The sequence below is a fragment of the Bradysia coprophila genome, unplaced genomic scaffold (genome assembly GCF_014529535.1).
Source record: "Bradysia coprophila strain Holo2 unplaced genomic scaffold, BU_Bcop_v1 contig_151, whole genome shotgun sequence".
In the NCBI taxonomy this organism is placed as follows: Eukaryota; Metazoa; Arthropoda; class Insecta; order Diptera; family Sciaridae; genus Bradysia; species Bradysia coprophila.
This window is the reverse complement of record NW_023503423.1, coordinates 6,615,164-6,642,401: the sequence shown is the minus strand read 5'-3', so window position 1 is coordinate 6,642,401 and position 27,238 is coordinate 6,615,164. Positions and strand designations below refer to the sequence as shown.

The 27,238-nt window shown below is 35.2% G+C and overlaps 1 protein-coding gene across 5 annotated transcripts; it reads left to right on the top strand.

Annotated features, from left to right (window-relative positions):
* The first annotated feature begins 522 nt into the window (after nt 1-522).
* LOC119074559 (dentin sialophosphoprotein) lies at nt 523-20,356 on the top strand. 5 transcript variants are annotated; one of them, XM_037180761.1, is made up of 8 exons: nt 523-951; nt 11,537-11,638; nt 11,707-12,195; nt 12,285-12,590; nt 12,656-15,257; nt 16,924-17,678; nt 18,566-18,796; nt 19,719-20,356. In XM_037180761.1, the coding sequence occupies exons 1-6, from the start codon at nt 811-813 to the stop codon at nt 16,971-16,973; spliced, it is 3,690 nt and encodes a 1,229-aa protein (XP_037036656.1). In that variant the 5' UTR covers nt 523-810; the 3' UTR covers nt 16,974-17,678; nt 18,566-18,796; nt 19,719-20,356. The 5 variants fall into 5 exon arrangements, with proteins under 5 accessions (XP_037036656.1, XP_037036655.1, XP_037036654.1 ...); XM_037180760.1 differs by having other exon boundaries at nt 18,563-18,796; XM_037180759.1 differs by lacking the exon at nt 18,566-18,796.
* The last annotated feature ends 6,882 nt before the right edge of the window (nt 20,357-27,238 follow it).

Sequence of the window (27,238 nt, the reverse complement as noted above, 5' to 3'; positions counted from 1 at the left end):
ACTACCAAATTGCTTTAGCAAAATGCGACGGCTCCTTTTAGCTAACTGGAAAATGACAAGTTTAAAAACTACGTGTATCCGACAATATTTTATGCAGTGAGGTCATTAGTCACTGTTATTCTGATTTTAAGAATTTCTTGACCAAGGAAGAATCGGATGATCGGGACAATGTTGTTGAATAAAACCACAGATGGCGTAGTATGATTTGGTATATGCGCTGTTAAAGTGTCATCCGGTATACAGCCAACTGAAGAAAAATAAAATTTAAAAGTTCTGTCTGCCGGGATGACAATTGAAATGCTACAGATTAGTGATTAAGACACAAAAATAATTCCGTACGTTGGAGAGGTCTCACAAAAATTCCTCCTCTCATTTTTACATAAAGTCTGTTACCTATCTTTCTGAAAAATAAATAAGCAATTCATCGATCGTATTAAAAAAGCGAATTTCGGACAACAACTTGGTATACCGATTGAGAATACCAGTCATTTTGTGCTTCATTGATGTAATATAGAAACCAACCTGACAAAAACGAAACTATCATCCAGTTTTCAGCGTATAAAGTGTCATCAAGTGTCAAAAAAATTGAAATTTTGTACGACGGTGAAAATCTAAAAATCAGAAAAATAAAAATTTTCGAGTCACAGTATCGGAGTTATAACAGAATGGCGTTTATTCGATCGAATGGATCATAGGCACGATATTCTGGATTAATAAGAATTTAATTGTTTTGTAAATCGGGTGTGTGAAAAAAGTGGACAGACGGAGCTAAGTCTTTTTTGTGTCGTCGTCGTCGATCAAATAAGCAAGATGGCCCCGTCTCCAGAACTCGGTCAACCAAAGCCAAAAGCTCCCGATAAAGTGGACACAAAACAATGTCCGGCCGACGGGACGACCAATAATAGTGTGGACATCCAGAAATCGGCCAACGCCACCCAACAGGACACTGAGGTAATGTTCAACATTTTTTTTCCCTTGTCAATTATAATTTTCGCGAAAGATTTTCGAAGAATTAAAAATCAACAAATTTGGGCAATGAAAATGCAATTTTTTTGGCCATCGTCATACAATTTTCTCGATCGAATGTGCTGTCTTTTTGGTGCAAAAAATTGACTCAGTGATCAATAGTACATCGGGATGTCAGTAGACACTTGGTTTATGCGAAAATGTTCCACAGGTTTTCTTTGGGTTTTTTTTTCAACATGGCTTCCGATATATTTTCTTTTATTTTTCTTATGTCTAAAGTTGCACATAATATACACATAGTGTATATATGTTGCGGATGATTCGATATGTGACGTCACGGGATTTTATTTTATTTTTTATTTTTATTTATTTTCAACGATATTGCAAATCAATTGATGTTATCACCAAATGATAAAACTAAAGACGAATGGAAGAGACGAAGAAAAATTCTGATTCTTCAGCATAATATATCCAATCGCATATGGTGTGTGTGTATAGCATTTATGAGAGTGGTTATAAATTCGCTAAATAACATATAACCTATACTCAAACCGATCTTTACATATGGGGCGTATTTTTATTCCAGAGAAGACATTTCGTTGATCATTTTCTAATTTTGGCACATTGACAAATTATCTGATTTTTTTCATTAATTTTAGATTAATATTTGCGTTGACCATATAATAAGTGTTATAGAACTGGTTATGAAGACATTTTTCCGAGTCAGAGATTGACTGTGTGTAGTGAAATTGTGCGTTCACATTAATTAATTGAACGGAAAATAATTTAATTGAATCAAAAAAAAATTGAAGCATTTTTGCAGCTCCAAACGATAACCTTTTCTCGTTCAAAAAATCATTTTAATTATTTGCAAATTATAATCTTTAACACGACGACAACAACAGAAGAGAACAGTCAGTCACTGATGTGGTTCAATATTTACATTCCGTTTCCACCGTGTTCACTCAGTCTTACGTTCAACACGTAATTACTAATTACATAGCACTATCCCTGCGTCTCCAAGTCCCATCATTTCGGTGCTGTTAAAATTACATTACAATTTGTCTAATTAAATCATTTTAATGAAAATCGAGTTTCCGTGAAAATGAGTCATACCGGAGAGAGTCTAATGGTAGCAGGTTAGAAAATCAATGCTCATTTCCTGTATATAGGTGGAATGAAAGTGGTCTTTGCGGGATTCTTTTCGGTTTTATTTCTATGAAACCGACCAAGATTACGTTTAATGTGAAGAAAAACCAACCAATTCAGAACGATTTTTCCGCATTTTGTGCAACGTAAAGTTAAGTGGTTTTGTGTAAATCCGATTTTCTGTTACAAACATCGATTGGTGTATTAAATACTGCCGCATATGCTTAATTTCCATTTCATTAAAAAAAAAATTTTCGTCTCTCGTACACGACCTTCAGCCCATCATGATGTTATTATTTAGAAAAATGTGAAATTTTTTCTGTGAAAAATCGAATTCTTCGATCTTGTTTTTATGTGTAAAAAGTGCGGAAAATTGTACTGCCCAGAAGCCGGAGGGTGTTTTGAAAGCTTTTGCAACCGAGAAAAAATGTAAATAAAAAAACGAATGTTATGTTTCCAACATTTTCCACGCTTATGCTGGTTTATATTCATAGATTATCGTAAATCTAATCTTGACGTAGATAGAAATATTGGAAATAGCTTTTTTAAAAGCGGTCAGCCTCGAAGGTATAATCTGTTATCTAGTAAAAACTGGAATGTTTTTCTTAAAATTCTTCCTTGCCCCTAAACTGTGTGAGGGCTGCTTCTCTGCATAAATAGTCTCGGAAATGCAGCGACTACATCAGCGTGGTGCATTATTTTCTAAACAAAATTCATATTTCATTGAATCGTGGTCAGGAGTAATAGACCGAGGAGTCTTTGGGCATTATGGTCTGGCACTTTTGCTATTTAGTTTCACTAACCTAAAAATGTTTCATTGCTCCGCGTATGATTTACTTATTTACTTACTTAATGCGCCTACGAGGGATGAGGGCTCTAACAAAGATATGTCTAGCAGAGGTACCAAGGTAGCTTCAAAATTAAGCTATTGTTGCTGCATGAAGATTGAAATTTTCAAATACTAAAAATTTGACTTGTCAAGCACGCAAGACGTCCCAACAATTTGTTTTAAAATTTCATCAAATACAGTTAGAGGCATTGAAATTTCAACATGAATTCGCTTCAGCTGTTTTTCAGCTGATCCACCCATACAATCAAAACTGTTCAAAAGTCTTTATACGGTTTTACCACTACCACGCGTGCGTGTAGCAGCTTCAACCGTATAAACAGTTTTGATTGTATGGGTGTATCAGCTGAAAAACAGCTGAAGCAATGTCGTATTGAAATTTCACTGCCTCTAACTGAGAACATTTATTAAGAGGCAGCTTTCGCTCGTTCTATTGTCCATGGATGTTATAAATCTTCGGAAATTGCGTTTTGTGAATATATTGCTGTATTTGTTGATCTTTTTTTTCTTAGCCATTGAGAAACGGCAGGCGTTTATCTCGGTATAAAATCGTTAAATCTGCTACTTCTTTGTTAAACGTTATCACATATTTTACTTCATTCGTTGAACCTTTCTGCTGATGTTGATAGCAGATCGACAGTAGCTGTTTATGAAAAGTTAATATAAAAATACGATTGAAAAACTCTCCTTTCCCCAAATGACATCCCGTTAGTTACCAATAACCATTCAGGTCAGATACAGCAAATGTATCGCCAATTCGTCATTACATCTGTTCCGAAAGGACTGTTCGTGTACTTTTGTTAAAAGTATCACCTAGGGTTTGATATGAAACCTTTCAGAACATTACCCAAAGTTCACAGCCTTTTTTCCCGATAACGAACGACAAAAGAGGTTAGCGACAAACCAACAATATTCGTAGAACAATCATCTGAATATATATGTTTTAACACGAGCACAAAACAGATACAATTCTATCACATTACATAAACGAATTGAGTGTCTTTCAGTACAAGAATGTAACGACCGAATGCATCTGAATGGAATACGGATACATAATTCAATAGAGCAAAATTTCGATTGATTTAAATCTCTCTCGCCTGCGATAAAACAATATCAAATCAACCCCGTTGTGACGCCAGTACAGAAACATTCAACTGTAGCACTGTATAATATTGGATTTACAAAACAGCTGAGAAACAATTGAAAATTTCCAATCGCAGCGTGTGAAAGTTTATTAAATGTAAATGCCTTGTTAATGCTGGGATGGTAAATATATTACACAGACCGAATCAAAACGCATGGATTACCTGTTTGTTATTTCATAATTGAAATTGATTTTCTGTTATAATTTTCAAACAATAAAAATTTTCGAATCATATCTATAAAGTGGTGCACCGCAACATTCGCCACTAATAAAATTTATATTCGAAAAATGCAATTAACGCTGTTTGTGTTTTAAAATGAAATTTCAATTATATTTTTTCGAGTGCCAGCGATAAGATACCTTAACATAGTCAGTCGACAATTGAATTGTCTGTTAAAATTAATACGATTTCCTCTCGACAAGTCGTCAATATCAAGGCTGTGTGTATACTGTTGGGGAGATCACGTGGCCATTTTATTAGATATGCTTCCGATAAAAAATCATTACATCATCACGGCGATGATAATCATCATATGATATTTTAACGGAACCCGAACCTGACTTTGATCCGAACCCAGTCTGAACTAAGATGTCAGGTTCGAACTTGACCTCAACCCAGGAACTATTTTGAACTAAAATTTCTTAAATTTTCACACCTTTCCTACTTTTGGGTAATATTTTTTGGAACATTTGAAAATTTTTGGAAAATTTATGAAAATGCCGATAAATTTAATGAAATATGAGCAAATGGTTCTTCATAAATATTCCCTGCAATAAATATTCGAAAATTTCAGGTTCAACCCGAACAGGAATTGGTTCCACCTGTGCCTGAACTTTTACTTCTGGGTTTGACGTGAACCTGAAATTTTCAGATTAGATCAGGTCAAGTTGGGTAACTCGAAATTGTTCGTGAAAATTTGTAAGATGTCAAACCCGAAAGTAAAATTTTAAATTCGAATTGAACCAACTCAGGTTCCGGTCGGCTTTGAATTGAACCCCAAATCGAAAATTTAAGTTCGGAGCGAAACTAAAAAGTTAGTTCACGTTTCGGTTGAAATTCGATTCGGGTCAATCTGAAGTGAAACAAGGCAATACAACTTCTTCGGTAAATATGTCGTTTGAAAAATCACTGTCAGCTCAGGCAAAGAATCGTTTTTCGAACATTTTTCCCATATCAGATTCTTGAAAATTCAACAATTCAATTCATTCCATTCAATTTTTTGATCAAATTGTAAGCCTAGTGTTTGACACGAAATCTATCACATCATTCGTTTTATCATTATATGTCACAATATAGGATCATGTTACCCGAAGTTCGCCTAATTTTGTCATTGTTGGCGTTGACAGATGATATGATATGTTTCCGATTGTAGTAGCATTCATAGTTAGAACACTCCAACGTTTGTTTCGGAGAAGCCATACCTTCAAATTGTTATGTGACCAGAAACATTTGCGTTCTAAGATTTAGCATTACTAGGTTCTGCTGCCAAAACCTCATAAAATCTACAAGTTAAACTGCAAGGAAATCATTTTCATCAAGTGAGTTTAATTATCCCTTTACTTCGTTTGTTATGGCATAAGCGACATTATTGATAAATGGACAGATACACTCACCAGAGCTTATTTTTGCCAGTTAAAAGCTCAATCTGTGTTACACACGAAGAAATTTGAATACCGACGTGTTATCTAATTTAAACGCTGTTGTGGCCTGTATGTTTATGATATCCTTATGATTTGACATTTCGTACCGACTCGCGTCGAGGCGAGAAAAAATTGTAAATTATAAATCTAGTCCTTCACATGTTAAATAAAATATCAAACCGGGCCACTACGAAAGAGACACGATTTGTCCTTGTTTCGGCCAGGGGCTATTTAGTTGAATTAATTTGCCGAAATTCGCCAAAATTCGCCAAAATTCGTCGAAATCGTCAACCTTCAACTTGCCGGGCTGATGACTCTAACCAATTCAGTTACCATGGACATTTTTATTTCAAATCCAATTTTGAACCGTTGCTACAACACATGATGTGTTTGTTCTTTCTTCTATGTATATTTCAATCTCAATTAGATGTGTTAGTTAGTATACATCATATCGATATATTTTTCAGAAACTCTAAACACACAGAACACCGCTGAAAAGCTGAAAAGCTGAAAAGCTGAAAATTTAAAAGAATTCGTCACGGAAAAAAGTCTAGAAAAAAGAAAACAAATACCGTTTGTGTCATTCTAACAACCGTTTTGGTGCTGATCCATCAATAAAAATAAAATAACGAAAAAATGCAGCATCCGCACGACAAAATTTACCATGTCCCTCTACTCACGAAACGCACAAGGTTCCAGAAGGGTATTCAAAATATTCAACTACTGGTTCATATCATTTATTACAAATTTTTCGTTCTTTTATTCTACATAACTTTTGTGTGTTGTTAAATGCTCTTTTTCGTTTGCAAAAATGTTCGTGCTTTACTGTTACTGTTGAAATTTTTTTTTTGGTTCGATCGTATCACGATATGGTATCATTTTATTGCGAATCAAAGGCATTCCAGTTCTAACGAAGCGAAGTGCTGAAAGTGCATTATTGAAAAAAAAAAGATTTTTTTTTCAAATTTTTAATTTTATCCAAGTAATTATTGTTAATTTCCATGTGTTTTTTATAAATTTCATCGTTGGATAGAAATTTTTCTGTTTAAATGAGGTGTTTTTTTGTCGTGAGCTGAATTAGGTAAAATCTTTTATTTCTTAAATTTTTTGTGGCTTTTTAATCGTTGTTTGTGACTCAATTTTTCGTATAAATGGCGATCAATTAGAATTTAAAAAAATAATTGTCTAACCAAAATCTGGCAACATAATCGAAAATGAAATTGCGGTTTATGTGTGGTGTGTACATAAAATGGTTTCAGATAATTTCTCAACCGAAGAATTCTATTTATCAATTAATTTTGCGATAAAAAAAATCCAACCGCAAAATGAAACAAACAAATTTATCAAGAAAAGCGACGATTTATGTTGGTTTCGTAACTGCCATTTGGTTACCAGTTCTCAAAATTCATTTTCCCGCAATTTTACATTAAAACGGTTCGATCTGTTCCAAGATCATAAAACAGCCCCAAGATACACCTCTCGGCAGTTTCTCATTATAATGAGAAGGCAACAAGAAATAAATTAAAAGAAAATAAAATATTTCGCATTGAAAATGATGGTGACGATGTGTTAAATTACATATATAATCACTTGCGCCTCAAATCCGTTTCGTTAACAATGTAAAGAATTTTTTTTTCCGTTTGAAAGCCGGTCTATTGACTTCAGGGCGATAACAAATTTTGGTAATTAATTTTTTTTAATGAATTTTTTTCACTCTCAATTCTATTGATCTACACTCATTTGGTCGTTATCTTCATGAATAAATTTTGTTCATTAATAACACACAAAGTTATTGTCCGAATAAAACATAATTTTTAATTGCATATAAAATCAAAGGTGACGCGCGGCTTGTGTGTGTGATTAATATTATGTATACAGTGTGTGTGATGTGCTCCATTTACAATTCAAAATCTATTTTCGCCTATTGATTGCCTATAACGTTCTAACCCAATTCAATGCAATTTTATAAAATGAGTTATACAACAACAACAACAGAAAAAAAAACGGCAATCCGTTGATAAGAAATGCACTGGCTGTACACACATTCAACCTAGATTAATTAACGTGTTACTTAATGTCAGTGCACATAAAGCTGCCTTCGGCTTTTATCTAATAATTTTTTTTTAAACAACAAAAATGCAAGTGCCCTTGTCAACCGTTACATATTATAACATCATTTGACTCGGAGTGTGTTTAATGTCGCCATTTTACTTTTACGACGCGATAAATAGAACAGATTTTTTTCCTTCTATTTTTTACATTCATTTACAAAGTGTCACCAAAAAATGTTGTTCAGGAGTCTATTATTGGTAAATTTGTTTAACAAATTTTCCGAAAATTATTGAAGTCTACCGAAAATTTACCCATTTTATTTTTCGATTAATTCAGTAAGTTTCCGGTAAATTTCGGTAAATCTTTGGTAACTTTCAGTAAATTCAATAAATTTACCAATTTACCACTGCAATTGGTAAAACAACGGCAACCAACTGCGAATAAGATTTACGCGCTCTTTCTGACAAAAAATATTCATTTGACATTGACTTTATGCGATACATTTTATTGTTCTTTTGGTGTAGGTACTGGTGTACACCATTTAGAGTATGACACACAACTGCTGCTTTACATTTTCCATTTAAATCAGATTTCTCGGTTCTATATTCCGCATTTTTTCTGAAATGTTTATTAAGTGATTTTTGAGTAGATCGTTTTCCCAAACTCAATGACTTCATTATGAAATCATTTCGATTCGATCGCAAGTGATCGAACAATTTCTCTGTTTATTACGACCGGTTAATGTGACTGACTCCCTAAAAAGTGGCGATCAGAAACAATTAATGTGTAGTTACACCCACCACGTTCACAGTGTATCCATTTTGGTGATACTTTCTTTACAATTGGTTTTCTTTTTCGTATTTTTTTTTTAGTAAATCGTGTACTCATAACTTGTCAGTATAATAAATGCATAATCTTCATCCATTCCACATACATCAACCAACTACCACATAAATAACACTCGTTTATACGAAGTCAACAAAAAATACGTTTAAGTTGAAGAAGAAGAAAAAAATTGAAAAAATTATACTCAACAATGTGTGAGCCGATATATACGCTTCATTGTCTTGATAATTTTATTTTTTCGACAACAGAAAAAAAACAGCCAACAAGTCTAATATAAATCATAAATCGATGATGCAATAAAAAATCAAACAGAACGTATACATCACTCACGAACAATTCGTGTGTATATATAATAATGTGTCTTTGAACGGAGCTACATTGCTGTTGGATCCATTCTTTTAAAATCAATCCGTTCGTCTGTTTTTTTTTTTCTCTCGTTCATTTTGTGTTTGAAAATTTTGAAAAATTGTTTGTTTTGGCTTTGACTGGTCGGTCATTCGGAATTTGTCTTAAACAGAGGACATTGTAAGTTCTTTGTTACGACGGAAGACTTTGTACAAACAAATTTATTTTGCCAACGTCTAATTGGAACGAAAAATGATGTAGACGATGGAAGATCGATTTCAATTGGTTGTTTGTCGCATTTCTCTTTTATCTGTTATCAAAACGAAAAAAAAAATAGGAGAAAGAAGTTTGCTTAAGTTACTTCGAGCGGAAATAGTTAACTCACATCGTTTCTATTATAAATCGTAGGCGATTCTTTTAAATTGTAAAGACATCGACTGGATTCAACAATTTTATTAATTGTTACAGACGGATGGAATCTTTCGATAACGGCTTCAAACGTTAAACTATGACTAGTGCGGCCTTATGTTAAAACATGTTAAAAAAATGAAGTAAAAGATTTGAAATCAATCGATTAAAATTACTTAGATCAAACGATGTAATAGATTCAATACTGAAACTACTAGCACTGATATGCATCTGGGAAAGGTTATACAGTAGATTCAGATAATTCTCACCTGGAAAGTGCCTCCACCAACTACCGAAAGACGCGTCGGGTGTTTTACAGTAAGCAGAGGCGCCGACTTCTAAGGACAAGTGAGGCTCGGGCACCACTACTCGAATGATGAGCACCACTACATCTTTCCAGTTTTACTTGAAAGAGCACCACTACTCCCAGATTCGCTTGTTGTATGAGCACCACTACTCCCAAACACAAGTTGGCGTCCCTGACAGTAAGGGCGCCTAATCTTATCAAAAAAACTATTAAACTATTTATGCGACATGGACCATCAAATAGTATCTTATACCTTGGGGTATGCCTCGATCCAAGATATCATTTTTCAGTTCTTGGAGTTTAAATAGCACTAAATGTTATACTCGCACATTTTCCTATTAATTTGTTGGAACTCGTTCAATGGATTGTGTGAATCTGTTGTTGTGTTGTCTGTTTGACAAGTGGATCATCACCAGTTTCGAGTGGGATTTGAGTTTGGCACCTCGCACAATTTAAAGACCTTGGACATATATTTGACACTGCAATGTGTGCAACATAAAGAAACTTAATTTCAGAGCACACCGAAACTCCGTGCTTCGATCAACATAAGAAACACATACCGAACGGGCCAATCCTTATTTATTCTGAACCATAAAGATGAGCAGAGTCTGCATTAAATTCGAAAATATTTTCCTCCAAATAATCTGAATCGGTCGGGTATTGCATAGTTAACTACAACATACCATCCGGTATACCAATTGTATTTCCATATTCTATAATTAATGTAAGTTTATCTCAGAGAAAAAAATAATACATTTTTCGGTGTATTCATCCACTGTCGACTCAGCACGGTTCGTCATATTTTTCTTTTTGTGCCAATGAGTGTATACTACGACTTATCATCTTCATATCTTTTCCGATGTAAAGCGAAATGAGATAAGAATCATAAATGTTTACGTTACATTGCATTGTAGAATGGGTGTAAAGATAGCAACTTTCTACATGTTTCTTGTTATCAAAAAAGCTCATATCTTATCTGAAATTGACTAGGATCCGACGATCAGACTTTATTGCGAAAATTTTAATAATTTTCGAAGTCACTTCAATAAATCAAACATTAATTTATAATTACACTTGCGCTCGGTATTATTAGCATAAACATATATATAACGACTATGACTCGGTATAGGAGGCGTCAAGTGTGCTACAAACTATATCTGACGAATGCGATATCTTGAGATAAATTATGTCATACGATATGCATACGTAACGTTTACTCGGTCCTATTAGCACATTCAAGACTAGTTCTTTGTATATAAATTGTCCCATCAAATTCAAGTGTATATAGTACGATAAAAACATGTAGAGATCGAGTGTGAGTATAGTGACATAAATGTATGCGTCTCCCGTATTCGTATTATTTACTACTTCACATCGATTCAGCTCAATGACGAAAAAATTGACTTGCTACCCCCTTCTGTCGTCGTTCTTTATCGTTCGTAAAGATCTGCTCGAAACATTTTAACTGGAAAATTCTTTTTATCAGAGTTTTATCGTTCGATAAACTCAAATGCAATCAAACGTTACTGCAAGATTCCGCATCGTTTCGCAAAAAAAAAAATATTTCAACATTGTTTGTTGGCAGGTGGTGAGCGTAAATTGAATTTAGAGCATTCAGACAATATACCCGGTAGAAGTGTGAGTAGGTGAACTTTCTTTTGGATTTAATGTACCGCTGGCGATTGTTCGATCATGGTTTAGAGCAGAATGCATTTGTTCGTTTGTTTTCGTATGAAATACTTAGTTGAAATTGAATCAGTTGCAATGAAAATCTTGCTACAATGTGTACTTTCTGACATTGAAAATAAAACGTTTTTCTTATTGGTTACAGAACTTGGGCAGTTGGGAAGATACGGAGCTGAAAAAGCTGCTTGACGAAGCTTTCACTTACAAGCGACCCAAAGACCGGGAGCATAAGAGTGAAATTTTCCGAGTAAGTAAACGCTATGCCAGTCACCTTGATCTCCTTTCTAACCCTTATTTGCGTCCGTCTTTCAATAGGAACTTCTTCAAAACGTTGAACAAGAAGACAAACTCCACCACAATTACGTATCGAATCGCTTTTTGGGTCGTTCTGTGCGCGGTTCCAATCGTCATACGCAAGGTGGATCATTACAGGATTTAGCCGAAACGGACAAGCAGGATCAATTGCTGGAAAGTGACGGTATAATCGGGAGCCATTCGCGTCGGCAGCATAATTCGCGTCAAAAGAAGTACTCATCGGTGTCGACCCGGCAGCGTGAAGGAGGCAGCTTACCGAGCAACGTTAACTGTAATCCATATGAGGATCACTTTTCGAACGATTTCGGTAAACGGGGCATAAAGAACGAAAAAGCAATTTTAATGAGTGGTGGCACCACGAGGCAGGACGGCTTCAATCGTGGTGAGGATTCTCAGCAAGAGGGGAAAGCTGGTCACACTGTCATAGAGATGGGTGATGGGGAAGTGGACGAAACGTGCCATCTGTTAGCGCATGATTCGTTAGCTCGGGTGAGTAGCTTCGGTGACCCGAATGTTTTCCTTGCAAGATCCATTTCCGAGTAGATTTTTGAGCCAATTTGTTTTGATTCTGATTTTAGGATCCTCATAGTTCCGATGAAGGCACCGAGATGAGCACTATAAAAAGACTTCCACGTCTCGGTGTGAACTATACGGGTCACCACTATCTCGATTTGGAGATGATGAATGAAGTGTCACGCATTGACAAAACGGTTCAATTCAATTCGTTGAAAAGTGGTAACAAACCATCGGATGTGAACATTCAGCTGAATAAGTCTTATGTGGCCGTTAACAGTTGCATTGACAGCAATTCGATGAGCGGGCTTCCATTGGTACCCGGACAGAATCCAAAGTTTGCAACGTATCACCATCCTCACAATATTCATGTAAGTTGTTCGATCGAAAAATTTGAATTCCAAATTTGAAGACAAGCTTCCTCTTTCCATTGCAGTTGATTGAGCAAAAGAATACCGATGAAAACGGTAATGCCTTGCAAACGTTCAATTCAACATTGCCGTCGGGTCAGCTGGCCAAAAAGGACGGCAAGAAAAAGAAAACGGAACGCAACATCAAATCAACCATTGCTGCTAAAGATATTGAAGGGAACCGTGGTGATGACAGTATCGAAGATCTGGTATCGTTCATCGAAAATGATGATACGCATAAGAACGGTGTCATGAACAATAACGTTAGCAAGAGGATGTTGCAGCTGGACAAGAAGGGCAAGAAAGGTGGCACGGACAACAAGAAAGAGAATTCCGGTAACAACAAATTGAAGAAATACAATTCAATGGAAAATCTGAAGAGTGCCAGTAAGCTGGAAGAGGAGAATTCTCAATCGGAGAATGGTAGAGAAAGTGCCGTCGTGCTGCGTCATAAGCAACAAATGAAGAAAGCGGCCGAATTAAAGGAAAACAAGCAACAACAGCAGCAACATCAGAAACGCGGTGAACGTCGTTCGTGGGGCACCGAGGAGCTAACCTATTTGGGCGACACCAATGCTATTGTCAAAGAAACCACTGTCCGGGATAATGATGCAAAGGAGATTCGTAAGGCAAAGGATCATCAGAAAGCAAATAAGAAAAAGGACGAGCAACCGGAATCTCTAGTCTCCAGTGAATCGATATTAGCGCTTAACGAAACAGCTGGATTTCACGTAGTCACCAAGAAGAAAAAGCCTAAGAAGAAGCAAGAAGAAATACGACAGAAGCCACTGTATCACGGTCAACATTCACAGATGCAGGGCAACCGGTTCCGTCAATCAAGTCAAAACTACTCAACCGACCGCGATCCGTATTTAACGCCACTAAATTTAAAATTCAAACGAAGAAAATCAACGTCATCGTCGATGCCTCCATCTGAAAAATCAGATAGCAGTGATGTCGACTCAGTGCATTCATTGCCAATTGAATCGAGCAGTCGTTCGAACAATAACGTTCCAACCGCTCCACCACCAACAGCTAACAACACTTCTCCTGCATCCTATGCGGAAATTGCGAGAATATCGCAGCAAAGCAAGCAAGGTGTCTTGGCCACATCTTTAGATAAGTGGCCGACTGTATCCAATGGTAAAAATCCCGAATCGCCGGACAACTCAAATGTGAGCACTTGCAGTACATTAAGCGCCAAAAGTCAAGGCTCCGTTCGAGGAAATAAATTTTTCCCCGATGCCACCGATACGACTCAAGAATGCGTTTCGTCAAACAATTCGAATTCGGTGGCCGCCAACGCAACGAAGGCAATATCTTATTCGCAAAGTCTGACGGAAGATAAACCGCATAAAATTGCCGATCCAGTAAACATGCACGAGGAGGTGATCAAACGATCGTCAAACAGTTTAAGTGTCGCGACCAATAATGCCGACGTTATCGTCAAATGTGCTAGTGATATCAATCAGAAAAATCCGCTGCAAAAATCAAAAAGTGTTGACAATGACAATTATGTGAACATGAACATTGATCAATATCCAGCCTTGGAAAAGACAGTGAAACCGCAAAAGCAATACCAAAGTATGCCCGCCGTACAAATAAACAACGTCAATGCCAATCAAACGAACGTAGCCATCTCTTCCACCAAAACCTCGTCTAAATCCACTAAATTGTCTTCACAATCTCAATCGAGCCCGGTAGTAGTCAAATCAATCGAATCAAGCACAACCACAACCACAAATCCATCAAAGAAAGCTAAGTCAACGACGTCACCGAACGCAGTTCATCAGTCGGCATCCAGGGACAAATGTCAATTGGAAGCGCAGCCCGAATTCGTATTCCATCAAAACGACGACACATTGAAAGCTAAGCCATCCGTCGAATTGTGTGATGTTAGTTTTTGTGCAACGTATCCGCCTCAACCATTGCATACAAGCAGCACCACCAAAAAACCAGTTAAACGTGAAAAATCCAGTCAACTCACCGCAACGCAAAACCATTTGAACTTTGATCGTAATCGTCCAGCTGTGATTATTTTAGATAATAACAACAAATACGGCCACAATGTGAGCCCACTGTTATTCGGTGATTTCGAAGAAGACGAAGTGCGTCAATGGGACCAAGATTCTGAACCACCATTTATCATGCTAACGAGCCAGCATCAAACACAACCATCCCACAAACCGTCTATTCAATCCAATCAAACCGAAGTAGTAGCAACAACAGGCGCCAACGACAAATTACTGTCACCGCAATCCGATCTTGGTTATTCTTCCTCGTATAGTCGAAACACAACAGAATTATGTTGTGAATATACTACCAATACAGGGTCTGTAGAACAGACATTGGACGTAGCTAGTGATCAAATGCAATCAAACGTTAGATGTTCGAGTAGTTGTAGCAATAGTGCCGGACTAGACCAAGTGAACAATAATACGGAACCAAGTGTTGACAGTAGCAGTGTTAGCCCGATCAATAAGAGCGATGTCGTTGCGGTGACTCTGTCCGGTCGAGACAAAATGACCATAGTGTGCGAGGGTGATTTGAAATTGTGTTACATTAAGCCGACTGTTTCGAATTTGGACAACTACAATCACGCGAGAATTGTTGATTTTATTGGATTGGGTGAGTAGGCTTGACATGTTTACAAATTTTTTTTGATATAAGCTGTGTGTGGAATGTGTGAAATGACAGACAATTAAGTGAAGTCCCTGAACGAAATAGGATTTTTGAATATTTACTAGGAGGCAAGCTCCAAAAGCTTTCATTTCGAGCCATTCTTTAAGAAATGAGTTTCGACATATCCCGGTCTCTTCGTCGAAATACCGAAACTGCTTCCTTTCAAATGTTGACCCAAATCTCGTCAGCTTTACAATAAGCCACTACTGTGACGGACCACTCTTTGTGTGACACCATTCTCCCGTTGAATCTAGTTTTTCACTGAACATTGACAGACATTTTTCATCGAGTTCATCATTTATTTTGTCAAAAGTGCAACTTAGAACAGAAGGGATAACAACCCTTAACGTGTAATTAAGTCCGCATTCGGTCAACCGATCTCACTTTTTTTTTAAAGAAAATTTTCTCAGCAAATTCATCTCTGAAGATTTCTGTAAAATAGTCGATAGAATCCCAACTTTTTCTGAATGCCGTCTTTTATGTCCTTCTTACTATACCTATTAGTCCTTGAGTTAAATCAATTGTTACGGTTTTTCGATTTTAATCACTCCTTTGATATCTTTCGTATTTTACTGCCTTCTTAGCTAGTGCGGCTTAATCTATACGATACCGTACTACTCACAGAATTCTGTGAAACGTTTGAATTGCTTAAACCATTTACGATTTCCAAACCAAAGAATTCAATGAACAAAAAAAACAGTTAAAGTCAACAAAATCTGTGTCGAAGTTTACTTCAGCTGTTTTAGCTTGTTTCAGCAAGTGTTACACTCACAAAATGAGACTGTCTATGCGTGTATATTTGAATGAGTAGACCAACTAGAGCTAAAGCAAACTTAGGAACTTTGGTTGACAATGACCTAATCCCTTTTGTTCTGTGTTCGTTTAATGTGACGATTTGAAAAAGTCGGACTTCACAGCTAGCGCCTGTGGATTCCACAGTTTGGAAGCCTTAAATAAAGATCTTGATTTTCGTAAAGTTTCTCTTGATTAGTTCCAACCGTTGGTGGTTGTCAGAAACAATGTACAGGTTGTACGTTTCACGGGTTGCGATTTGAAAGTCGTATCTTAAAGGCATTACCTGGGACATTACCAGCCATTATTATACCAATATATGCTTGTAACGGCTTTTAATTTTCTTCTGAGATTATTAATTGCAAAACGAAAATTGGATCTTTAACAAAAAGTAATGTACTCGGACTCCATTACCGCAATTATAATACAGGAAATTTAGTTGTATTCGTTCCAAAATCAATACCTATGTCTGCAGTCAAAGTTTAAAAAAAATCCAATTACATAGCGCCCTGTATAGGGAAACTTTCCTCCGGATGTACATTAGCTTTTTGTGTTATTCTACTTCAAAGTTGTTGCCATTCAAAGTTACCCTTTTAACGAGTTTTATTATTTCTGTCGTTACCATACCGACGAACATTTATTTTACAACATATTTTCCACCCAATGAATTTCCACATCGTTTATGAGTAGTTCTTGCGAATTTGATGGTGTAATTGTGAAACTAACGAATCAGAGATTAAATGCAACAAAGAACACCGTTTTATGGTGCAATGTTACGACAAGTATAATTAATGAATGACGTTCATCATCCCCTTTCCAGCTTGGGAAGATATAAAGTATGGATCAGCCGAATTTTACAACGGACAATAATAATCAATTCTTCGCTGGAAGGAGCAGTCACTCACACATGATAAAATTAAACTAAAAAAAGAGAGAATAAATTTTTAACAAAATAAACCGAAACAAAAACATTATAAGTGTAAATGTGTAGATAAATGAAAATGAACTAAAAAACAAAAACAATTTCAAAAAGCAAAGACTTCTATTTAAGTGGATGAGAGTAAAACTTGTTAAATTAATATTTAAAGAAAACAAAAACAAAAACGAAATGCTTTCCTTGTAGTTTCTGTCTACGAAGGACAACAAAAAAATTACTTAAAAAAACACACGAAAGAAATCAGACTTTCCCAAATTTATTAAAGTAATATTTATTGATGTTTGTTTAAAGGAAATAATGAAAAGATTTAATTGTTTCTAACATAATAGTAAAAATCCTATAAAAAAAAATCTAAAAAAAAAAACTAAACGAAAAAAAACCCGTTAATTTCGATGTGAGAAATGAGAAATGTGAGCTCTTTAAACAAATCATAAAAGACATGTGAGACATTGAGACATCAAAATACTATCAGACACACATCCAGATTTATATTTTTAATCAACGTTATGCTGCCGTATATCTAATGATGAAGCAATACACCACACTTGGAAATTTGGAAATTATTAGCATCTTATCACCTGTGACCCGTCTACAATTTGCGGATATCACGGATACCACTTTCTAATTGTGCGGCAAATGTAAGTGATTTTCGCTTGTTTTTTTTTACTTTTTGCATTTGTACTGCTTTGTAACACGTAAAAAATGCCACTTTCGTATCTATGTTGTTACTGGCGCTCTTCTCCGTTTCTCTGAATTCTCTCATTTCTCTCACTGTGCCTACACACAACGTCATATGCGCAAATAGCCGCCACAACAACATTAAATGCCAAATTTTTCTGTTATGACATCTCCTAAAATCATTTATAAAATCAGATAAACTGTCACTTACACATTGGCAAAATAGATTCAATTTGGCCAACGTATCTTTCCAGTGACTTTCCAATACAGAAATTTAGTAAAGTATAATTTCCACTTAAAAAGAGCACTCCGTTTAGCCTCGTTCTACATGACAGTTGTAAAATGGAACAAAGGAACTGTCACGTAAACGGAGTGAAACATTGAAATAAATTAAATTTCCACTCCTTTTGCGTGACAGTTCTTTTGTTCTATTTTACAACTGTCAAGTAGACGGAGGCTAAACGGAGTGCTCTTTTTAAGTGGAAACTATACTTAAATCAAGAGTTCGATGTAAATACTATCGACGTGTAGTGCAGACTTTGTGTTGTAGAGTAGACTCAGTATGGCAACAAGCTTTTATGAGTGAAAAATTGTAAAGTCTCGCGTCGCAATTCAACACTGAAAACCTCACATACATCGCTGTGTAAATACACAGTTAGATACGAGAGCGAGATTTTTTACGTGTGCAAAACAGTATATCCATTTGTTGCGCACATTTTCTTAAAACTAATGAATCGAAGATGGTTAATAATGGAAGGTGTTTAATGGCCTTTCCTAATATTATTCGGTACTTTCACCGACCGCACATTTCTCTTTTTTTGATGTTTTTGAATCAATTATGAAGCAGCGTTCAGGAGATGCAGCAGACAAATCCAGTCGATTTTGGTTCTTAAATGTAAAACCTTACGGACAACGTTTTCAGAATATGTGCAATGAACTGTGCGGGAAATAATTGATGATCAACGAATTTGCGAATTTCTGACCCGAAGCAGACAATTCAATGCATTGAATTGACAATACAGACCGAGTTGCCTTGTTCAATGAACAAGTGTCGTTCAATTTACATAAAGTAGTTGAGGTAATTTATAAGAACCGACCATTTCAATCCAATTCATTCATATACCGTTTTAACGTTAGTAGACATGGAGGCGATATATTGTTCTCATCTGTCCTTCTAAAAATTTGGTGCAAAAGAGATGCACGATTTTGTGAGAGAATTTCATACAGTAGCTCTCTCAAAAAGTTGTTTCGTTTTCGCACTAAGGTTTTTATGCGTTGTAGTCATGTGAACTGAACAAGAAAGTTAGAGTGGGTTCTTATATTACTCTAACAGCAGAGAATAATGACAGTAAAACCTCTCTCCATACTAAGTTCAAACTGGATTCTAATTCACCGAGACCGTCAAACATTACTGAAGCTCGTCAGCTTTATAGTTTTGCATAGACTGATACAACATAAAACATTCTACATAAAAATTCCATCTCATTATAGGAGGTGAATTATTTTAGGAGGTGAAAATCATTAAATCTGCTAAATCAGTTGTGTAGTTAAAGCATCCATCGCCCAAGTGGCTGTACACTGTACTTGATCTTATCGTTTATTATTGTCATCGTTGTTGACAGCAAATGACTAGGCGTTTCCAAGGTAAATATAGTGAGGAGGTAATGCCATTCAGACGCGTGGCCTAGCACATAAGATCGATGCAGCTGACATCTTTTTTTTTAAATGGTTGACTGCGATTTACTTGTATTTCACAAAAATATTTTCACTATCTCACAACAGATGGCCTGACTTTCTACTCCATTTTTTGCTTTCAACGAAGGGATGAGATGGCGTTTGTATCGAACTTTCGTGCCACCGCACATCTGATTCGGTTATATACGGCATTAACTCCTCACTATATTTACCTTGGGCGTTTCATCAGTTATTTCTTGCATTGTAATGCGTTCCATAACCATTTGAAATTAACGAAATTTTTACTTCTCTTTTTCCATATTTAGAATCGATGCTGCTTTCAACAACAACAAAAAAATTGGGAGTGAAATCAGAATGACTATCGTATCGTCTTAAAGACAACTCGACAACTAGAAAACCGAAACCGAAATCAACCAATTTTTTTTTGCTAGTTTGTTTATTATTATTATACAATTTATCACACAGAATCGCACTTTGGCTGGACGCATTGTTTAAAATTTAAAAGAAAAAAATTGTTGTAAAATAGAGAAGATGAAAAACCAACACTCAGTTTTAATGGAATACGGCGATAAAGCATCTAGCACTTCGAATTTTGTTATCGAAAAATCAAATTTTTAAATTGTCAATGAACCAATTATTTACATTGAAATACAGAGCCAAACAATGGAGAACCATACATAAATTGGTGGGCCATTTTGTTTTTAATGTATGTAAACATTTTGCTTAGCATCATTAAATTATTCGGAAGAACGATTGTCCAGACATTAATTTTGATTAAAAAAAGAAAAGAAAAAATTAGAATTTTATTATTAGTTTGTTGTTATGTATTATAATATACTCGTAACTCATTTATCACGCAGCCAGTTTCACTCATGTTCCACATTTATAATTTAAACAGAAAAAAAAGCAAACAATAAAGAGAAATTCGTTTCGATGGAAGATACATCTACGAAGCCTTTTCTTTTCCTCTTTGAAGACATTTTTTTATTAAAGCGATAGCCCTCCTGACAAAGCCATCCTAACAGTCTCAAAACGGAAATTTACTTTATTCCCACATTTTCTTTCCTCTACATAAAGTAGACGCATCCGTACTGTGGGAATGTCTAGTTGCACTCTGATGTTTCTGATGAAAAAGACTAACCTCGACTGAATCCTATATTTACTACTTTATGGTCACCATTCCATCAAATTCACTAGGTAACTCACTTTTTCACTCTTGGTTGAATAGTGGAATTACATAGGGCGTCCTGAGTATTAAACACTACTTCGTTGGTCCTGATCACGGACATCTTGTCGGGCAAGGCCAAAAAAGGCAGTCGGTGTATCATTCGGGCATTGTTATTTCAACTAATGACATCACATTAGTCCTGATCTATGAGGCAGCATCGAAGATAGACACAATTTCTACGAACACTCCTTTCTTGTTTCAATTTAAATAAAGAAACTGAAAAGAAAATTCGGCTTTTCGACTGTTGAAGATCAATCATATTTTGTTCGATTTTTGTGACAATGGGAAGGATAGAGAAAGATTAGTTTCAGTAACAATACCGTAGAAGTAAAATTGCCGTCATATACTGCAGACCACGCTCTCTTCGTTCTAATATTCACAAACTCTCTTGATTAAATCGATCTGTAATTGAAGGCACGGTAAAGTTTCATCTGAAGGTGCGTAAGTATTATATAGTTGAGCCCATCCACACCAGACCTACTTCACATTTATCCTTGAAGCGTGTGCGTGGAGTCAAACCGAAACGTATCGCGATAATTCGTTAAATCTGTCACTTCTTTTGTTTGAAATGCGTGATCTTTTACTTCATTTATTGTAACTTAGATTTTTATATAAATGAGACTACTGTTTGTGTCGAATCGTTTATTTTTATCATCGTTATCGATAACAGATGATTTGTCGACTCTTTCCTGCATATCACAGACTTTGCATTGCTTCACAATATTTTTTTTAAACAGTTGAACAGTTTAACAGGTCGCCTGGTAATTCATTGAGAAACATTTGTTAAAATCAATGAAGTAAAAGATTTCGATCCAAAATCCATTGAAAATATTTAAGGCGGAAGAAGTATATTGAAGAAGATTCGATACGTACACGATACGAAGTGACTGACCGTCGGTGAAAGGTTCATTGTTCTAAACCGACAGAGATGAATTTCGTAAAATGGTGAAACAGATGAAGTAAAAGATTTTGAACCATAGGTATACGCTTGCCGTTTCCAGATGGTTAATAATTGGTTTTTTAGCTGATTACAATTTTTTTACATCTTCCATCGCTAATATAAAGAGAAAAAATATTCAAATGTTATCGTAACTATTTAATTGAAATGAAAATTCAATTTAATACCGACCAACAACAATAATAAAAATGGCATTTTTATCTAAACTAATTTATTTCCCATCAAAATGCAGAAATTCTTATAATTTTAAGGAAAAGAAGAAGAAAACTCAGAAATGTAAAAATTGTAAAAAAATGAAACCTTTAGCGTATAATCTTGACGAGATGTATACTGAAGGCAAAATGCAAAATAAACTATCGAGAAACATAAAATAAGAATGAAATGAAAATGTTGTAGCTAAGAATGAAAAACATAAAATTTTAATTTAAAAAATCAAAGAAAATCTAGATTAATTTGTATAGAGAACAGAACAAATCATGTTGGGTAGGATGTCCATTATTTTCGTAATATCATTTGGTTATCGATAGCAACAAAAATAACCGATGAACTCAACGATAAATGATGGGCTTAAACAATGAAGCAATAGATTTTGATTCAAACACTAGGTCGTACTTTTCAAGGCTGTAAACTTTGGGGAGGTCACGCGGAACATCATTTTATTACACCAAAAAAAAAGTTCTACGCTTCAACCGCCCAAAGACGCAATGGTTTACTTATCCGTACACTATGCACATTTAAAACGTACAGTAAATGTCAGACAGACAATGACGTTTAAATGTTTATTTAAGAATAAAGGCAACTTAATTGATGATTTATAATGATACAATCATATCACATCATCTATTTTTATGGTTTTTGACGAGAAAACAAGCAAAAAAAAAAGTTTGCACTGGATTTGAACCCGCACCTCTTACTTGCCAGGCTCAGACGGCTGCTAGGAATCTCGCACCGCGTCATTCACAATAATTCACATTTTGACACATTTTGTATAAGGAAGATGTCACTTTGTGAGTTATTTTGAATGACGCGGCGCGAGATTCCCTAACACCGGCTCAGACGTACTAGCTGAACTAACGGGATGCTGTGAATAATACTGAATATAATTTCGAACAGTTTATAATGTACGGTTGAAAAGCAAAGTGAACCATTGATTGGGCAGTAACATGTTTGCGTTTTAACAAGTTTCACTTTCTAATTATCAAAATGTTTGTCGATTTTTTTTTAAATTTTATTAAAGTTTTGGTCTGCAATTGAATTTTTCCCAACTAATCAAACATATAATTACCGATCAAGGTCGGCCAAATCTATAAAAAGGAACGTTTATATTGATAACTGACACGACACTATGAATCGTTTTGGCAGTCTTCCGCCAGCAAATAGTTTTTACTTAACAAATCTAACATCAAATCTAGCATTGGCTAACCACATCAAAATTAACTTGTTTGAGAATATACAGTGTCGTAGGCGTCTCACGTGTCAAATATATAAATCACAACTGTCACCTGATAAGTACAGATTAATCTTACAGCAGTGTACGGATCAAGTGTGTACATCGATGTACGGATAAAACTCCCAAAAACACGATAAGACCAATGGTTTACTCATCCGTAAATTGTACATTTAAAACGTACTTTCTACGAGTTACTCGTTAAAATTGGGCGATTTTAATGTACAACCAAAATCTCATTTTTTTGGGTGTAGATACACGCGGGAACACATCATTTCCATAAAAACAAATTGACCAAAATTGAATTTGTATGGTGAATTTTTTGTATGAAACGTGGTGTGTCACCCGAGTATCTGCATTTGCATTACCTCTCCAAAGTTTACAGCCTTGGTATTTTGAATGAAAGAAGTAATAGATTTTATGATTATATCGCCATACGCTTTCTACGTTTCGAAAACATTAAAATACTTTTCGCATATGATGAAACCCTATGACCATTCTCTTGTTAAATACATTTCGATAATATCGTAAAAGTTCATTCCCCAGAACTATTTTGCAGACAAAATGATTGTGAAAGTCGTCTGCAAAGAGTGTGTTCGACTTTACGCATGTTGCGTAAATAGAAGAGTTATTGACGTATCCTTGATTAGTACATTACGATCTTGCTTTTACTTTAACTCAATAATAAAACGAGCACAGATGATAAGAAATGCTAACACGAAGCATAAAATTCGATACCGAAACATATGCTCTCAGCTGTAAGATGCAAGTGATGTGGGAGACTTTCCGAGAATTTAAATTAAAAAAATTTCATTCCAATTGTAAGTCACCGTTGCATGTGATGCACACTTAGATAATCCAAAATCGATAAAAATGACAATCACTAAAACGAGCGGCATGAAATAGCCAATGAATGTACAAACCAGGAATGGTCTGTTCATACAAATCGGAGGACATGGCGATTTCATATAAACAAACTCACCACCTCATGAGAGGTGAGTTTGTTTATATGAAATCGCTATGTCCTACGCTCCATACAACGTTTGACATTCGACCATACCTTGTGTTGACGTTCATTGGAAATAGCCTCCAAATTTGACACTTGTCAATTCAGTGTTCATGCTAGAAGCAGTTGTGTGGATATTTACATTTTTGAGCTCTTTGTATGAATGTATGAGAGCTTTGAACATCTTTTATTGAGTTGAGATGGTGTGAAAGTACCAAGGTGTGTCCCATAGGAATACGACTTATTTCAGTCCTATAGGCCGAAAACACTCAAGAAATTTTGTGTTAATGGGTTCGATCTAACGCACTATGTCATTATCAGGCCGCGAAGCCATTGTTGCCTAGTTTCCTAATTATAATTATGCTGCGTTTTCCATTTAATTGTCTAGTCCGTGGTATCGGATTCCGGCATTAGGCATGATTTGATTTCGACCGTCTTCAGGCTTAAAAATGACATTGGATAGTTAGATACTCAATTGTTACGCTAACTAGTTAGAGGAAAATACGTCTGTTTAACACAGAACATAAATTCATGGTTCGGGAAGCAATTTCTAATTTAATTGTCGTAGAGTTATTAGTTCAGTACACCCTACCCAAAGTTGATTGGAATGGATGGAAAAACCAATTTAACCATAGGTTGGTCTTGTAAATTATGTATAAAAAAATGAAAAGAAAAAATGCCCAAAAAATATACATAAAATTGAACGGTATAAATCATTGAATTAACTAAGTCATACAATACACCTAAAGTAAAAGGAAATTAGGCTTCTGCTTAACAAAATGAAATAAATAATAAAATTGTAAGTTAATGGAAAAACAGAATAAGAAACTAAAGAATCGGAAGTAAAATTTAAAAAGAAAATATATTAAAAAAATCGCCTTGTGGCCATTCTGTTTTTGTGGCTGAGAAAATAAAAATTAAAAAAAAAGAAAGGTTAAGAACAACATACTAAAACTACATAATTCAAATTTAAAAGTGAACGTAAAAATATTACGTGAAAGTGAAAAGCAAAAGTCAAAAAACCATTGAAGAACGCCATTGTTTAAAACCTTCTAGAAACGGCTGGCTCATCATCCGACGTATCGACAAGAATATGAAGATAAAAAAAAACATTGAACTGAGATGAGTGATAGATTTTGTATCAAACACTAGAAAATACTTTACACAAACGAAGTGTAAGAGGTTTAACGATTTTGTTGGGATACGCTTGCCGTTTCTAAAAGGTTCATATGAAGAACTGTGTATCAAAAAGTAAGATCATAGCACTGCTCCTAGCATTTTGACATAAAATATTGCCAGACGCTGATGAAATCACAGTAGGATCAATGTTTCTTTTGAAAAGTAGATGACTTGTTTTCGTTGAATGAGTTAAAACATAAAATACAAACAATCGGAGGCGGTAGCTACTATCACTTCTTGACACTTGATTCGGTAGTTCAGTGTTAATGCTAGGAGCAGTGCTATGATAAGATACAAACAAAAAAATCGAACGTTTCATTCGAATAAATCGAATATCAAGGTGCTAGATTTAACAATTTTTTTTTTTGATCAACTGTTTCAATGTGGTAGATTTGGTAGCCAGAGCCACTTTATTTATCTTTTTTTCTGTATATTTTGGCATTACAATATTCATTTTGTTGATTATCTCGCAAATTGATTGAAAAACATTGAACTCATCTTTTTGTTTATAATTTTGCCTGCTAAGGAACGGCAAACGTATCAAAGTTACTGCTGTTGTTTCAAGTCTCACGTAGTGTTTGATATCAAATCTATTACTTCATTAGTTTTACCGTACGATTTGCCACACAGTTTTGAGTATTAATGGGTAGGAGACACTAGGTTTGTCGTCGTTGTCGATAACAAATTTCAAAAAGTTTCGAATCTATAAACCGATTTAAACAGAGTTCAAAATTCAAAATAGAAAAGAAGTGAAAGTATTCGAGAATTGCTCTCAATCTGTGATAAAAAAAAACCTTTTTATTGGTAAATATTGTAAATGAGTAACCTTTTGCATTCGGCTATTATCATCTGTTATCGATGACAACTGTGGGAGGGAAATAGCTAGACAACGTGGGGTCACAAAAACTTTCTATTATTTACTCAGAAGTCGCTTGAAATTTAAAAATTTTCTAATATTTTCTTTCCCTGGAATTTTTATCCAATGGAGGTCTTTGATAAAGAAAAAGCTGACGAAGTAGTCATTGTGCAGGTGATACATAAAGTACCTTGGACCTTTTAACTTCTACTTTGTATGAGAGGACACTAGTCCGAATTGTATCTCTTATTTTCATAGTCGATAATTTGACTACAGATGTTACTAAAAGTTACTTTTCAGTAGCAAACTGAGAGCAGACTGGTGAAAGAATCTCTTTCTTTCTTTTTTTTTGAGCAACAGACGCTACGTTGAACAAAAGAAGTAACAGATTGTTGTTTGGTAATACGTTTGCCGTTTCTAAGAGGTGAATTTAATGTTTAATGTTTATTTAAAATTTTAAAATATTAAGAAATTCTTTGTAAAAATCAACAACAAAAATTCAATGGTTAAAAACGAAATGAAAGAACAAAAAACTGAAAATAATAAAAAAGTAAAAAATAATCAATTGACTTTTCATTGATATTTATCTCATCCTTCATACAATGTATACATCAATATTGTCGAGTTATATCTACCAGCTTGAAGCAGTTACATTACATGCTGCGAAAGGAACCCATTGCATGAGGTAACAATAATTTTGTAACAGATGTAAACTCACAAATGCAATCTCTTCGGTAACTGTCTTTTCGACATGTGTAAAGTTTTTACATACGAGCTAAATCGTCGAAATGTATTTGGAAAACGAAAATTTCGTCACCATCAGCGATATTAATTATTTTGGAAGTAAACGTAGAAGAACTTAAAACGTAGAAGAACTTAACTTGCGTCACTTTCCCCATGCTTTTTTGATTGATCTCTTTATTTGCTAATTCAATGCGAAAAATTCGCAATTCCGGTCCATAATCATCACCTTTCCATGCATCCATTTAATGTCGTTTTGAAGGTGTTTATTTCACTGCATTTCTGGACACAGTGCGATATTAACTTTTTTTCGCACGCAGTGCGATATCAACTTTTTTTCGCACGCTAAAGAACCTATTACCTTCAACGAAGGCTAAATTTTTATAAATAAAAATCTTACATTGACCAGA

Coding starts and splice junctions, on each gene's coding strand:
- LOC119074559 (XM_037180759.1), top strand. CDS start 811: ATGGCCCCGTCTCCAGAACTCGGTCAACCAAAGCCAAAAGCTCCCGAT. Junction 11,639..11,706: donor ATAAGAGTGAAATTTTCCGA/GTAAGTAAACGC, acceptor GTCTTTCAATAG/GAACTTCTTCAAAACGTTGA. Junction 12,591..12,655: donor ACCATCCTCACAATATTCAT/GTAAGTTGTTCG, acceptor TTTCCATTGCAG/TTGATTGAGCAAAAGAATAC.